The sequence below is a fragment of the Ornithorhynchus anatinus genome, chromosome 7 (assembly GCF_004115215.2).
Source record: "Ornithorhynchus anatinus isolate Pmale09 chromosome 7, mOrnAna1.pri.v4, whole genome shotgun sequence".
In the NCBI taxonomy this organism is placed as follows: domain Eukaryota; kingdom Metazoa; phylum Chordata; class Mammalia; order Monotremata; family Ornithorhynchidae; genus Ornithorhynchus; species Ornithorhynchus anatinus.
In genome coordinates, this window is record NC_041734.1 from 42,774,776 (window position 1) to 42,791,461 (window position 16,686).

The 16,686-nt window shown below is 49.4% G+C and overlaps 1 protein-coding gene across 6 annotated transcripts in view; it reads left to right on the forward strand.

Annotated features, from left to right (window-relative positions):
• SNED1 (sushi, nidogen and EGF like domains 1) overlaps positions 1-16,686 on the forward strand; it is a 114,542-nt gene that overhangs the window by 96,560 nt on the left and 1,296 nt on the right. For 2 of the 6 annotated variants that reach the window (XM_029068445.2, XM_029068446.2), the window contains 4 exons: positions 469-567; positions 5,079-5,195; positions 6,012-6,099; positions 12,656-13,545. In XM_029068445.2, the coding sequence (XP_028924278.1) occupies positions 469-567; positions 5,079-5,195; positions 6,012-6,099; positions 12,656-12,932 (581 nt within the window). In that variant the 3' untranslated portion in view covers positions 12,933-13,545. The other 4 variants (XM_029068450.2, XM_007669182.4, XM_029068448.2 and 1 more) reach the window with 3 other exon arrangements.

A 16,686-nucleotide genomic window follows, 5' to 3' on the forward strand; every position in this document is an offset into this window, starting at 1 on the left:
TGGTTGTACAAAGCACTGCGTGAGAAGCGTGATCTAAGTTGGACAACGACAGTATCTGCCACCCAATTACCCTTCCCTCCCAAGGAACACAATCTTATCAACTAAACAAAGACTCTCAGTTTGAAAGTAGGCAAGTCACTTATCTTCTCTGTGTCTCAGTTACCTCATCTTAAAATGGAGATTAAAGCTATGAGCCCCACGTGGGACTGAGACTGCCTCCAACCTGATTAGCCTGTATCTCCCCCAGCGCTTAGTAGGGTCCCTGGCCCTGAATAAATGCCATTAAAAACAAAAAAACAATTGAGACCTCAGATCCAGTAGCTCCAGGAAGGCACCCAACACAAAATTTCTCCACCACAGGCGGTTGGAAATGCAAAACCGTTCACAGGGCGCCTAGGCGGGAATGCAAAAACAGGTGCCAGGGTGTTACCTGCTCTTTCATTCTGGACTTCTCATGGTTTATTCTAGAACCAGAGACTCCTGTGAAGCTGGAAAACATGGAGGAGTCCACCAATCGGATCAGCTTGGCTCTACAACTCTCAGAGCCTGAGAACAAGAAAAGAGAAAGTAAGTCGGAAGAGAGGAGGAGGAGGGGATTGCTGTATTGACTTCAGGGATCTGTCCATAAGTGAGCAGCAAGCAGCAAGCACACTCTCAGAAGGCACTTAGCTCTGGCAGGCGCGCTGGTCGTCCTTGATAATCTGGACACGCTTCATCTACAGTGAAGATAGTTGAAAAATACCAAGCATTCCTCCAAGGCAGGACCCTTTAAGAGAGAACACATTGGAACAGTGCGCTTCTTGATTCCTCACAGATGAATCTGCAAGACACTGAATAATGAAAGCCTCTCGTTCCTAAATCCCTCCCCTTACCTGTCTTTCCTCAACTCTTATGAAGCTCTCCTTCCCCGCCTCCTCCCCTCCTCTCTCGGTTGTCTCTCTCACACCCTCCACCTCATCATTCCCTCTCCCTCCTCCCCGCCTCCCGCCCCAGTCTCCCTCCTCCACCCCGCCCGCCCCTGGGAAGCTCTCTGATAACGGCCTTTCTGTGCCTTTTTCCAACACCTCGGCCGCGTTTCACCACTCGCCATACACTCCCGATCCTGAGTCGGGACCAAGCTAGAGGAGGGGGAGGAAGGAACAGGGAAGGAGCGATAGCGTGAGGGAGTGCCCGAAAGAGGCAACCAAGACCCAGGAGGAGACATGAGATGTAGAAAAAGACCTGAGCTTTTGGGAGGAGCCAGCTGGGATAAACCAGGAGCTAGGAATGGCGGCCTAAATGAGGTAGGATAGAGGATAGTGGTCTGGCCAAGGAGGACTATTTGTTCCCTACACTTGCGGTACTGAGGCATTTTGATCGAAAAACAGAAACAAGCTGAAGGGTTCCCAGATTAACCCACCCTTAGGATGGAAAGCCAACCACCCCTGGCTTTTTCCCCCAGTCTTGCGGCCCCCTTTGCTGGGGGAAGGCCCCATCTGGGAACCTCCAGCCTCCCCAGAGGTGCCCAAAGAGTTGCACCCAAGGGGTGGAAACTGAAATTAGCCAACCACTCTCCAGTGGTTGGAGTCACCCAAGTTCGACTCTTGTTGGTCTCTACGAATATGCATTTTTGTTAGCTGTCGGCTATGTGGGTAGAAAAGTGTTTAATTGCAGGAAATGAAGAACTATATCCTTTTAAATGCAATGTACTCCTAGTGAAGATGTTCATGTATAATTTTTTTGAAAGTGAAATAAAAGTAACATTTCACCAGATGGTCTGTGTGTTGCCTTGGCCCTACTTGTGTTTTAAAATCTATCTGTTAGGCCTGAGTTTTCTTGGATTTCCCCAGAAACTAAAGGTATACGAAGAGTGGTGTCTGGGACGGCAATTGTTTGTGATGCAGGTGGCAGGGTAGGGCCGGGAGTCAGATGACGAGGGGGGCAATAAGGTCCTATGTAGATCTATGACTAGCCAATAAGTGGCCTCTAAAGAACAATTTTTGACACAAAAACAATGTATTCAGTAAAGATTGCAAAATTAATGATTGATGATCAGATGGAATCGTTAGCAGTCTCATAAAAGGATTTGAGACAGCCCATTCCATGGCATCTCAATACAAAAAAAATTCATAATAATTAACTTTGATAACAGCATTATTTCATGGATGGAAAGCCGACTACAACTGGGATAATGCTTCAAATCAGTGTATGAAATAAGGGCAAGGATCTGGGAGAAGGCTGCAGAGGTCAGTGGAGGCCTTGGCAAAATAAGTCGATGGCTGGAAAAAATGGTCAAGAGGGCATGGATATTGAGCTGGAAAATAAAATAGGATGCTTTTTATAGAAACCAAGCTTGGCAGGTGAGAAATTGGGGAGGAAAATGGCAGGTTGAGATTCAGTAGGAGGAAAATATAAAATAATCTAATGGGGTCAAAGAACCCGAAAAAGAATAATTTAACGGGAGGGCAATCCTGGAAGGAAATGGTCCACAGAGAGAAGCAAGGTCAATATTGGGCAGCAAATTGGGTGTGTTGGTGAGGCTGAAATGGCACCAAGGTAGGACAGAGTTGATCTTCTCTCAATAGCTGTGGCAGGTGGAACCCCGTAGCCTGTCCAAATGATGTACCCCTGAAATAGACTATCTAAAGGGAAAGAAGGAAGAGCAAAAAGAAGGACATGTAAGGGCTTTGGAGGAAATGACTCAGGAGGAAAAATTAAGAAGTCATTTGCTATGGAGCTTGTCTAAGCAGTGGTGGAGAAATGTTGAGATAAAACCTTTTCATTGATTGACTGATTGATTGATAAAACCTGCTGTCTGTATCTGCAGCACTGAGCATAAAGTTGTAACTTTACAAGACACATCCCCCCTTCCCAGGGGCTCAGTTAAGACAGGTCCCACGAATTTTCAATGTGTCTTTTCCCAGATAGCATGAGAGCGAGTAAATTACTGGAATTTTCCAAAATAGAAACAGGTTAGTTTAGTCTTATGAGCCAGTGTGAGGGAAACCTCTGGTATAGAGAATGAATTCGTCTTCCCACACCAACATTGACCCATCTGGGGAAGACACTCCCACTGGAAGTGCTGAGAGGAAATTGAGCAAATGAGAAATTGACTGATTTTTAGAGAAGCCCCATTCCCGGCCAGATCTGTTAGGATGAGAAATTTTTAGTCTGTCCAGAGATGCAGGAAACACTTTGTCTTAAAAATTTGAAATAGCCCCAGGCAAATCAGAACGAATGGATTCTGTTGAGGGCATCCTTCTTAACACAAGGGATAGTGAGAAAAGCCATATTTCCAAGGTCCATGGGTCCAAAAAGAGACCATCAAACAACCCAACCTTGCCTCATCTCTAGTGTAAGTCACTCGATGCTCACTCTCTAATAAATCAGTGGTATTTATTGAGCGCTTGCTCTATGCAGAGCACTTTACTAAGCCCTTGGGAGAGTACGATAGAGTTAGCAAACACGTTCCTTGCCCACTGCGAGCTCGCAGCAGATCATCAGTGTAAAAAATAGGTTCTGCCTCAATGTCTTAATTTTTTTTCCAGTGTTTTCACTTACTACTATTCTGCATTGTTTTTGAAAAGACGGTCATGAATTCTGAACAGAGATCTTGGGCCTATCGTAATACTCTATGCTTTTTTTCCCTGAGGGTATCTTTTTCTTCCAAAACCTGATCCAGGTCTCCAGAGAGAGGAAATTGCCTCTCTCCTAAAGTAATGACTCATCTGCTTAGAGTCTCTCTTCCGGTCTGGTATGGTTTGGGAAGATCTTGCCTAGGGGCAGAAGGTTGGATTAGATAGCCTCTGAGGTCATCCTCTAGCCCTAGCACTGGAGAACCTCTTATTTGTTATTCTCCATACCAGCTTTGAAATCAGTTATTTGTTTCTAGGGTTCCTCAGGTTCTGAAAGATATTATATTTGGGCGAAAAGCAATCCCTAATTTTAACTCCCGGGTGACCTCTGGATATATCCTCTGGCTGATAATCCTCTCCTCCATTCAAGCATTTGAGGTTCAAATAAATCTTAAAAGGTGTTTCGAGCTCATTCTGGCCTATCAATTATGGCAAAGCTCAAAGGAAGGGCGAGTATAGAGGTGGGTGGGTTAAAAGAAATGACAGAGGAAATTGGTAGAGTAGAGAAAGTGAAGAAAATACAATTTAAAATAACCTAGATAAAATATTCAGTAAGGCTGAGAGGAAGCGACCAATGCGAAGTAAAGAATGAAGGTAAAGGGGGTCAGTGTGGCCTGGTGGAAACAGCATGGGCCTGACCTGAGTTCTAATCTGGTTCTGGCAGTTGTCTGCCGTGTGACCTTGGGGAAGTCACTTAACTTCTCTGAGCTTCAGTTTCCTCATCTGTAAAATGGGGGTTTAATGTTCTCCCTCTTATTTAGACTTTGAGTCCCATGTGGGCAGGGGCTTTACCTGACCTGATTAATTTGAATCTACCCCAGGGCTTAGAACATTGCTTGGTATGTAGAAAGAGTTTAAAAATATCATAATAATAATTAACAATGAAAATAATTATAGTCATAATAACACCTCCGACAAAGACAAACCAAACAAATGCACCTCCCTGGGCCCATGGCGTTGGGTCAGTGAGTTTTGTATTGCACACACAAGTTATTGTGCATATTTTACCGTATTTCTCTGGAATTTGCACAGAGGGACAGAGGGTCATGACAGAAAGAATGTTGTTGCCTCTGCCAAGAATGAAATTAGGTGTGAGAGTCAGGTTTTCCAAATGACAACTCCTGCACTCTTCCTTGCATTGAAGCTATCCTCTTCAGCTGTTTGAACTATTCCAGAATTGCTAAGAGGCTTGTCTGGGGCTCCCCGAAGCAATGGCTGAGTTCTTTCGCCTAAACTGAATCTATCCCCCCGAATATCCAAGAAACAATCTCTTCCCGGCAGAGTTGCATGGCCAGATGGGATGGCCCTTCTTCTTACCTTCGATCGGCTCCCCCGACCTCGGCCACCGATGTGGGATCGTGTGTACGGAGGAGTCGAACGTCCACCGGATGGTCTCTGTCCATCTCCTAACACGTCCAGCCTAGTGTCAGACAGACTAACCACTTATGGCCTTTTGGTTTCCAGATGACAACAGGAACTGTTCGGTAAACCCTTGCAGAAACGGGGGTACGTGTGTGATCGGGACGGACTTGCACAGCTGTGACTGCACCCCGGGATTCAAAGGCAGATACTGCGAGCTATGTAAGTCAGAAGTTCAGCTTCTTCTCCCCGGCTGAGACCGGCCGATCCCCAGACCTACGACACCACTGATAGAAAACTCCAGGTTCCAGGGTGGCATGAGGCAAGGTTCCTCACTAGTGTCCGTCGGGGTCCAGAAGAGCAGGAAATCAGAGATGCTGTTGAGGAAGAGTGAAAGCAGTGTCACGTACTAACGAGATGTGCGGAAAGTCTCAGCAGTGTTTTTACATTTTACAAATTACTGTCTTCCTTTGGCAAAAAAAAAAATGGAGGAACCACCTTGGGGCCTCTAGAAAATATTTGGTTGGAGTATGGGGTGTGGAGTTGCTAGGGATGGACACTGACTACTCGAGTGCGATGCTATAGAGAGATGCATGATTATAATGCTATTTGTTAAGCGCTTACTGTGTGCCAAGCACTGTACTAAGCACCGGTACCTCAGTGACTCTGTCAACTAGGGTCAGGTTCAAACAATCAGGGGAGACCTTTGAGATTTAGACAAAATGAAGGCAAGAATGTTCGTTCAGAGTGAAAATCCCACCCTCAGCCAAAGGTACGAATTTACACCACCTATTGACGTAAACGCTATCGATGCTCCACACTGGTAATTGTAAACAGGGCCGGTACCAACTGAGATTTTTCTTTTGTCGCTACCCCTGCGGAAGTGCCTCCCTGCGCTCAAAGTGAGGCAAAGTGAGAGTGGAACTGCTTGAGCTGCAGCCTTTTCCCAGGGAGAAGTTTTGAGGGTTTCTCATGGGTGGGTTCTGCCTTTGTGCTAGTCGTTCGTAACTCAACTCCTGTCTCCTTCTCCCCGGATAGCCTGTAAGAAGGTGCCGCACTCCTGCACACGGCTATTCTCGGAAACGAAGTCCTTTCCCGTCTGGGAAGGAGGAGTCTGCCATTATGTGTAAGTCCGGGCTCATACGTGCCCTCTTAGCCTTAGGGGTTGCCTAGGTACAGTAGGACTCAAAGAAAGCAGCGTGTGGCCCGGTGGAAAGGGAACGGCCTTGGGAGTCAGAGGACCTGGGTTCTAAACCCGGCTCCTCCACTTTTCTGCTGGGTGACTTGGGCAAGTCACTTAACTTCTCGGTGCCTCAGTTACCGCAGCTGTAAAATGGGGATTAAGAATGTGAAGCCCACATGGGAGGTGGATTGTGTCCAAACCGATTAGCTTGTATGTTCTCCAGCATTTAGTACAGTGCCTGGCGCTTAGGAAGAGCTTAACAAATACCATTTTTAAAAAAAAAGGCTTCCTGAAAGGAGCTCCCCTAACCCATCACACACAGAGAAGATCCTCACCTAATTTAAGAGATCTCAAGAGAAGCCTCCACAACTTCCCTTGGGAACTAGTCAATCAATCAATGGTATTTATTGAGCATTTACTGCGTGCGGAGCACTGTACCGAGCGCTTGGAAGAGTCGGTACAATGGAGCTGGTAGTCGCGATCCCGGCCCTCAAGCAGTTTACAGTCTATTCGGGTACTTAATAACTCTTCCAGATCTGGTTCTCACACTGCATTTTCAGCCCATTTCTCCTTGAAGGTCCTCAGTGAAAAACGGAGAAAAGAAGGTCATTTTCCCTCCATTTTCTGAGACGGTATAAAGTGCAAAATTTGAAAATTGTTACCCAATCACTGCTCAATCTAATCTCACTTCCTTTAACATTTTCTTATAAAGTACTGCAAGTTTCATTTTCCGGTCCCTTAATCATCTCCATCTTCTTCGAGTGTTTCGTGGTTCTCAAACTGTGAATCTGAGAACTTGCCTTACTAGCCTAATAAAAAACTGCCCGGTGCAAATTACGCCCAGATAACCCTACTCTTCCTTTTTTGTGCTCTCCAGTCCCGTGCTGACTTTCATCAGAGCACTGCTTCCTGCTCAAGTTACTCTTTTCCATAGATTTGCATGGGTTTTCCTCTCTCTCTTTGCAATACCCTGCACCTGCTTCTCCCGAAAGTCATCTCGTCTGTGACGTCGTTTCAAACTTTATTATGTTGGGCAACGGAATGAAGGGAAAAGGTAGGGATGGGCGGAGAGGTTTCACGTTCTAATGTGATAACCACGTGGAAACTCCAGACTCCTCTGGGATTTAAGCTGGCAGAAAGAGACAGAGGTGCAGTTGATCCTGAGGCATAGCTTAGAAGCCAGATCCTTGTCCCCGTTCTGCGTTTAGGAGGAGAAGGTAACCCGTATTTCTTGGAATTCATCGTTCCCAGTTTAGTTAATCGCTCTGAAGAAAGGATAGCATTCTAATGCCGCTCATCAAACTAACTCCTTCAGGCTAGGCCCATTTCCCCGTTTCATCTAATCAAATCACGACCATGCCCATAATGACCAATCTCATGGTTTCGGCCTAGAGTGGCCCCAGGCATAATTTGATTGCGGAGTCTTAGGGCGAACCATGGCTTTCGTACAGCTCTCCAAGACTTTAGGGGGGTTTGTTTGGTTTTTTTGACAGATTCTCGATCTTCAACCTTCACGCAGCCCAGCATATACTTCCCCACCTCTCTTCCCTATCTATCACGAAATGGTAACGAATAGCTTCGAAGGCAAACGAACGTACAGTCCACAAAGTCGATATTATTCTTGACTCCTCATTCGCTTTCAGATCCAGCGTGGCTCAGTGGAAAGAGCCCGGGCTTGAGAGTCAGAGGTCGTGGGTTCAAATGCCGGCTCCGCCACTTATCGGCTGCGTGACTTTGGGCAAGTCACTTCACTTCTCTGTGCCTCAGTTACCCCATCTGTAAATTGGGGATAAAGACTGTGAGCCCCACGTGGGACAACCTGATCACCTTGTATCCTCCCTAGCGCTTAGAACAGTGCTTTGCACTTAGTAAGCGCTTAACAAATGCCACTGTTGTTATTTTTACTATGTTTCACATGCTGAATCCCGTTGGTTCTCCCTTCCCGACATTTTCCAGTCCCACTCCTTCCGCTCCATCTTAACAGCCTCTATCCTAGCCCAGACCACGGTGCTATCCCGACCAGACTACTGTGTCGTTCTCCTCGCTGGTTTCGCTACCTCCAGCTTCTCCCCTATCCAGTCTATTCTTCACTCTCTTGCCCCAAACATTTTTCTCAAAGGTTATTTTGTAACCCACCACCCAACTCCTCAATACCCTTCGATGGATATCCATTCTTTTCCGCACCGGGAAGAAACCCCTCGCCATTAATTGTGAGGCACGCCATCAGTTCTCTCCCTCTTCCTTATTGTTCACGCTCGTCTCCCACTCCACCCCAGCTCGCATTTTTTTTATGGTGTTTGTAAAGCGCTTACTATGTGCCAGGCACTGTACTAAGCAACGGGGTAGATACAAGGTAATCAGGTTGGAAATAGTCCCCGTCCCACATAGAGCTCACAGCCTTAATCCCCATTTTAGAGATGAGGTGACAGAGGCAGAGAGAAGTGATCAGTCCAAGTTCTTCGTTCCTCTCAACTAACCAACCCACTGGGCCTTGTTCTCATCACTCACCTCAGAGTCCTTGCTCACGCCCTCCTTCCTGCCTAGAACTCTGGAGTCAGAGTTCATGGGTTCGAATCCCGGCTCGGCCACTTGTCAGCTGTGTGACTTTGGACAGGTTACTTAACTTCTCGGTGCCTCAGTTACCTCATCTGTAAAATGGGGGTTAAGACCGTGAGCCCCACGTGGGACAACCTGATTCCCCCGTGTCTACCCCAGCGCTTAGAACAGTGCTCGGCACATAGTAAGCGCTTAACAGATACCAACATTACTGTTATGATTAGAACTCCCCCTCCCCTTTCAGTGCCGCCAGAGCACAGGTCCCCCAATCTCCAAAGCCCTTCTGAAATCCCACTTCCTCCAGGAAATTTTTCCCCGATAAATTTTTCTTTTCCCCGGGTCACATCTTCCCACCTTCCACTTCCACAATTATTCCCTCCAAACAACCCCTAGCATGCCTGTACATTTCGACTTCCATATTCTACTTCTGAAGACTTAATCGTGCCACCCATCCATCTTTAGAGAAGCAGCGTGACTTGGTGGAAAGGGTCCGGGCTTGGGAGTCAGAGGTTGTGGGTTCTAATTCTGGTTCTGCCACTTATCAGCTGGGTGACTTTGGGCAAGTCACTTCACTTCTCTGTGCCTCATCCGTAAAATGGGGCTTGAGACGGTGAGCCCCGCATGGGACAACCTGATTACCCTGTACCTACCCCAGCGCTTAGAACGTTGCTCGGCACAAAGTAGGCGCTTAACCAATATCATCGTTGTTATATTATTTCTAGTCTCTTCTCTGTGACCGTCTCCCTGCTGGATTGTAATTTCCTTGGCGACAGGGATCTTGTCTTATCTCTCCCGTACTCATCCAAACACACAGAACAGTGCTCTGCCCTCATTAGACACTCAATAAATCCCACTGGTAGATTAACAGTGAGGTTTAGAAGATCCACCCCCTTCCTTTTACCCTCCCATGACCCCAAGTTGTAAATCACCCTAGGAGAGAAAAAAGACCCTGGGATTCGTACCGCCAACCCATGCTCCCTGAGCTTTCCTCCCTGGCCATTACTCTGATAATGTTGGTATTTGTTAAGCGCTTACTACGTGCAGAGCACCGTTCTAAGCGCTGGGGGATACAAGGTGATCAGGTTGTCCCACGTAGGGCTCACAGTTTCCATCCCCATTTTACAGTTGAGGTCACTGAGGCCCAGAGAAGTGAAGTGACTTGCCCAAAGTCACACAGCTGGCCAGCGGCGGAGCCGGGATTAGAACCCACGCCCTCTGACTCCCAAGGCCGGGCTCTTGCCACTGAGCCCCGCTGCTTCTCAATCCGCTCTCCCGCTCCTACCTGACCTCGCTGATCACCTACAATCCACCCTCCACTCCTCTAACTCCGACCTACTCTCCGTACCTCAATCTCGCCTGTCTCGGGCCCAGTTCCTTGCCCACGGTCTCCCTCTGTCCTGGAACTCCCTCCCTCTTCATGTAATAATACTAATAATGTTGGTATCTGTTAAGCGCTTACTACGTGCGGAGCACTGTTCTAAGCGCTTGGGTAGATACGGGGTCGTCGGGTTGCCCCACGCGAGGCTCACAGTCTTCACCCCCCTTTTACAGAGGAGGTCGCCGAGGCGCCGAGAAGCGAAGTGACTCGCCCACGGTCACACAGCTGACGAGGGGCGGGGCGGGGATTCGAACCCCTGACCTCTGACTCCCAAGCCCGGGCTCTTTCCACGGAGCCGCGCTGCTTCTCCATCCGCTAGATCACCACTCTCCCCACCTTCAAAGTCCTCCTAAGATCACATCTCATCCGAGAGGCCTTCCCCGACTAAAATCTCCTTTCCCCGACTTGCCCTCCCTCCCCTCTGCGTCGCCTAGGCATTCGAATCCGCTCCCCTTCAGCGCTGGCTACTCGCCCCATCCCCAGTCCCATAACCCTCACGTCCGTTTCCTTACGCTCTCCCATTTCTCCTGTTTGTAAGTGATTTTAACATCCCTCTCCCTCAGAGAAGCAGGGTGGCTCAGTGGAAAGAGCCCGGGCCTGGGAGTCAGAGGTCGTGGGTTCTAATCCCGACTCGGCCGCTTGTCAGCTGTGTGACTCTGGGTGAGTCCGGCTCGGTGGAAAGAGCCCGGGCTTGGGAGTCAGAGGTCGTGGGTTCTAATGCCGGCTCCGCCGCTTGTCAGCCGTGTGACTTCGGGCAAGTCACTTCATTTCTCGGTGCCTCGGTTACCTCATCTGTAAAATGGGGACGAAGACCGTGAGCCTCATTTGGGACAACCTAATTACCTCGTACCTACCCCGGCGCTTAGAACAGTGCTCGGCACGTAGTAGGCGCTTAACAGATACCGACATTATTATTATTATTCTCTTTGCCTCGGTTCCCTCGTCTGTCAAATGGGGCTAAACACTGTGAGCTCAAATGGGGCTAAAGACGGTGAGCCCCATGTGGGCCAACCCGATTACCTTGTAACTACTCCAGGGCTTAGAACAGTGCTTGGCACATAGTAAGCGCTTAGCAAATGCCATCATTCTCCCCATGTAGACTGCAAGCTCCTCTTGGACTGGGATCGCGTCTACCAACTCTACTTAACCGTACTCCCCCAAGCAATTAGTACAGTGCTCTGCACACAGTAAGCACTCGATAAATACCACTGAGGGATCACCGAATTTCCCATATTGCCACTTCTGATTTTCTTCCACGTGCTAGGCAGAGCGTAGTAGCTAGAGCACGGGCCCGGGAGTCGGAAGGTCATGGGTTCTAATCCCACCTGCCCCACTTGTCTGCTGTGTGACTAAACCGAGTCACTTCACTCCTCTGGGCCTCAGTTCCCCCATCTGTAAAACGGGGATGGAGACCGAGCCCCACGCGAGACCGGGACTGTGTCCTACCCAATCTGTTTGAATCCACCCCATCTCTTAAGCCCCTAAGTGCCACCCTGGCACATAGGCAGCGCTTAACAAGTAATAATAATAATGTTGGTATTTGTTAAGCGCTTACTATGTGCCGAGCCCTGTTCTAAGCGCTGGGGTAGACACGGGGGAATCAGGTTGTCCCACGTGGGGCTCACGGTCTTAATCCCCATTTTACAGATGAGGTAACTGAGGCACTGAGAAGTGAAGTGACTCGCCCAAAGTGACAGCTGACAGGTGGCCGAGCCGGGATTCGAACCCGTGACCTCTGGCTCCAAAGCCCGTGCTCTTTCCGGGGAGACGTGGCAAATCAAAACCTGCCGGTCTCCCAGGTCTCCGTTGCTTATGGATGTGGCCCGGTCAGAGGACACCCCTCTTTTTCAGGGGACGTAGGCCTCCTGTGGTAATAACGCCAGTCTGCCATATTGCATCGTTCTACATTTGACGTTCTAGTTTTTCCCTCCGGGTTCTCAGCGGGAAATGCCTGGGCCTCGATTCTAAGGCGGAGAGAGAGAGACTGGTTCGGGTTACGGTTTTGGTCCTCGATCAAGTCATCCTTATTCGATGTGGTCGGTAGGCCAAGGGAGCGATCTGCCCACCGGTGTTCAGGTCACCTTCGTCGAACAGCGTAGAGAAGCAGCGTGGCTCGGGGGAAAGAGCCCGGGCTTGGGAGTCAGGGGTCACGGGTTCGAATCCCGGCTCCGCCACTCGTCAGCAGGGTGACCGTGGGCGAGTCACTTCACTTCTCGGTGCCTCAGTTCCCTCCTCTGTCAAATGGGGATGAAGACCGCGAGCCTCCCGTGGGACCACCCGATGACCCTGTATCTCCCCCGGCGCTTACGACGGTGCTCTGCACATAGTAAGCGCTTAACAAATACCGACATCATCATTATTATTATTATTATTAAAGCGCCCACGGCCACTTGGTGCCGTTCAAAGCAACTGAAAAGACCCCGCCCTACCAAAGCTTGCCCTCCGAAACCAAATTCGGCGTTCAGGGCGAATCGAGGGGCTCGGGAGATCCCCCCGCCCTTGAAGCTCTGAAGACCCGGAGGCGCCGCGAAGCTCACCGGCTTTTGGCCTTCCTCTCGCCGACAGGTATAAGCGAGTCTACAAGATCCACCAAGACGTCTGCTACAAGGAGAGCTGCGAGGGCACTACCGCCAAGAAGACGCCGAACGGGCACCGGCACGCGAAGCCGGAGGCCCCGCTTCCAGGTGGTGATGCCAGGGAGGAGGACGGCCAGAGTGTGCCGCTCACATCAAGGCACGGCGTACCTCGGGCCACGTGGAGCGTGTCCTCGCCGAACTCGGCACGCTCCGCGGGGTCCCGGAAGGGCAGGGTGAGGGAGAGGGAGGTGCGGATCTCCCACTGAAAACGTGACGGGGACGGTAGCGTTCTGCCCACACCGGCCGCCCTGCCCGGGAATATTCGGAGTTGGGGAAAGGCAGTCCGGGGTATTTTGGGGGCTGGTGAAAAATCTGTGTGCCTTTGGTGGGTCCCTTGGAAGCAACAGAAATTCTGCCATCCTTGACGGATCACCGGAGACGACGGAGGTTCTTGCACTACTTACCCTCAATTTTTCAGGGGTTTCGTGACTGGGGTCTTTGTTTTTCCTCAAGCAGCCTAACTTTTAGGCATCTCTGCTGCTCAGGAACACCTCCATCGAAGAGCGTCAAGGGGAAATAAAACCCGGGGAAATTCAAAGTGGTCTTTTGGTCTATTTAATGGCAGTTTGAGGGGAAGGCTTGACCGTCTGACCTATACCTACCCCAACGCTTACAACAGTGCTTGACCCATTGTAAGCGCTAAAAGGCAGCAACAGTAATAAAAAAATAATTAAAAATGAGATTCGGGGATCCTCTTTTTCAGTTATCCGTATTAAACCCGCTTCCACGCTCGCTAATAATCTGGAATGGATAGTATTTTGGATAAGCCTATATGCTACGGATAGAGTTTCATTGTCATTTTTTCTCTCTCTCTCGCACAAAATACATTTTTTCAGGAAACTGAGTAAGAGTCAAACGCCGAGGAGGACTTAAGGTAAGTCAACTTTCTCCAGCTGGACTCAGTAAACATTTCTCTTCCTGTCGCCAAAGGAAGGAAGGTTGTTCTTTATTATATTTTGAGGGGGCAGGTTCAGCGTGGCATAGTGGAAAGAGCCTGGGCTTGGGAGACAGAGGTCATGGGTTCGAATCCCTATCTGCCACTTGTCAGCTGTGTGACCGTGGGCGAGTCACCTCACTTCTCTGGGCCTCAGTGACCTCATCTGTAAAATGGGCATTAACTGCGAGCCTCACGTGGGGCAACCTGATTACCCTGTATCTACCCCAGTGCTTAGAACGGTGCCCTGCACATAGTAAGCGCTTAACGAATACCAACATTATTATGAGTAATCCCACCTCCGCCACTTGTCTGCTGTGTGACCTCGAGCAAGCCGCTTACTTCTCTGCGCCTCAGTTACCTCATCTGTAAAACGGGGGTTAAAACTGAGAGCCCTCCGTGGAACAACCCGATTCCCTTGCTTCTCCCCCGGCGCTTAGAACGGTGCTCGGCACACGGTAAGCGCTTAACAAATACCACCATCATCATCATCATTATTCCTGATCCCTAAGTGACGTTACAGAGGTTTCCACGGAAAGATCATTTTCTCCAGATTCCGGGTTTAAACCTGTTTACGAACCCGGACTTGGCAGAAGCCCCCGACCGGGTCGAATTGTTCCCCGAAATGAATAACTCTCTGAGTTGAAGGGTGGGTGAGGCCCAGCAGAAGATAAAGGCTTCTAATGGCAACCTGGGCTTGGCTCTGCCCCGTTTAACCCCCACCCACACTGGCAACACTTTAGGATGACGGGTGGTGGCGAATTCGGAGGTGGAGGTGCTGAGAGAATGAAATCTTTCACCTCTCTCCCCCGTTCCACACACGCCCTCCTCTCTCTCGATCTTTTATTCCACACCCCCCCGTTCCTCAATTCCCACTCCCACTTCTAAACCAGCCTCCCCCGCCTTCCCATTTTCCTCCCAACCCGAGCCAGAAAGAGACGACCCCAGTGACGATCGCTCACTTCCAGATGAGGAAAGCTCCAGATCGAAGAGCACCGGTTAAATTCTTCCCTCGCTCGGGAGGGAGGTGGTCTCACCCAGGTGTGTCAGGAAATCCGTTTCGGCAAGACCTAGGGGACCCCCATTCTGGGGGAGGAGGGGGAGCTGCAGAGACGGGCTCTTACCAGAAGGCTCAAGCCTGTTAGGCCAACTTGCAAATGAGCTACGTGGTTACTCTGGGAATGGGGTGGGAATTGACCAAATGCACTTTTCAATCTGGAGGTTCTAACCTTTCAGCTCCCGTTCCCTTCTCCCAAGTAGGTAAGAAATGCCTTCGCCCAACAGAGGATTCCCCAAACATATCTACGCTTCCCGCGTGGCCGGGGAGAAGACGAGAAAGACGTTGCAATCCAAATATTTGCATCGAAGAGAAGTGAGGTGACTCGCCCAAGGTCACCCATTCATTCATTCATTCAATAGTATTTACTGAGCGCTTACTATGTGCAGAGCACTGTACTAAGTGCTTGGAATATACAAATCGGCAACAGATAGAGACGGCCCCTGCCCATTGACGGGCTCACGGTCTAATCGGGGGAGACGGACAGACGAGAACAATAGCAATAAATAGGATCGAGGGGATGGACATCTCCTTGAAACGACAGCAATAAATAGAATCGAGGTGATGTACATCTCATTAAAAAAATAAATAGGGTAATAAAAAATATATACAATTGAGCGGACGAGCACAGTGCTGAGGGGAGGGGAAGGGCGGGGGAGGTGGGATTAGAACCCATGACCTTCCGACCCCCGGGCCCGTGCTGTAGCTACTGCGCTCTGCCTAGCACGTGGAAGAAAATCAGAAGTGGCAATATGGGAAATTTGGTGATCCCTCAGTGGTATTTATCGAGTGCTTACTGTGTGCAGAGCACTGTACTAATTGCCTGGGGGAGTACGGTTAAGTAGAATTAGAAGTAGAAGTAGAATCGGTAAACACGATCCCAGCCCAAGAGGAGCTTACAGTCTACAGGGGGAGGATGATGGTATTTGTTGATAATAATAATAATAATAATAATAATGGTATCTGTTAAGCTCTTCCTATGTGCCAAGCACTGTTCTAAGCGCTGGGGTGGATACAGGGTAATCAGGCTGTCCCACGGGGGGCTCACACTTTTAACCCCCATTTTACAGATGAGGTGACTGAGGCCCAGAGAAGTGAAGTGACTGGCCCAACGTCACACAGTAGACAAGTGGCAGAGGAGGGAGCAGAACCCACGTCCTCTGATTCCCAAGCCCACGCTCTTTCCACTGAGCCGCGCTGCTTCTCGTTAAATAATTTTGGTATTTGTTAAGCGCTTACTATGTGCCAAGCACTGTTCTAAGCGCTGGAGTAGTTACAAGGTAATCGGGTTGGCCCACATGGGGCTCACAGTCCTAAGCCCCATTTGACAGATGAGGGAACTGAGGCAAACATTTTTAAAAAACAACAACAAAAGAGATTGGTCCCATAGACACTCAAACAGCAGGACAAAGAGGGGGCCAAGTTAGCTGATGAAGCGCATAGCTAATGCCCGGACACATCCAGACGCACTTTATCTCATCAAAAAAACCCAACGTTGCCCGGCGATGGGCGGGGACCGTCTCTATCTGTTGCCGATTTGTACGTTCCAAGCGCTTAGTCCAGTGCTCTGCACGTAGTAAGCGCTCAATGAATACTATCGAATGAATGAATGAACGTTGGCCAGAGAGGAGAAAGAGAGCGAGAGCGCAGGGTAGCCGTGGAAGTGGTGGCTCAGTGGAAAGAGCCGGGGCTTGGGAGTCCGAGATCATGGGTTCGAATCCCGGATCTGCCGCTTGTCAGCTGGGTGACCTTGGGCAAGTCACTTCACTTCTCTGTGCCTCAGTGACCTCATCTGTAAAATGGGGATGAAGACTGTGAGACTCATGTGGGACAACCCGATTACCCGGTATATCTACCCGCGCTTAGAACAGTGCTCTGCACAGAGTAGGCGCTTAACAAATACCACCATTAGCACCCGAGAAATGGTACAAATTGGAAAAGGTCAGAGAAGAGGAAAAGGCCTGTTTCT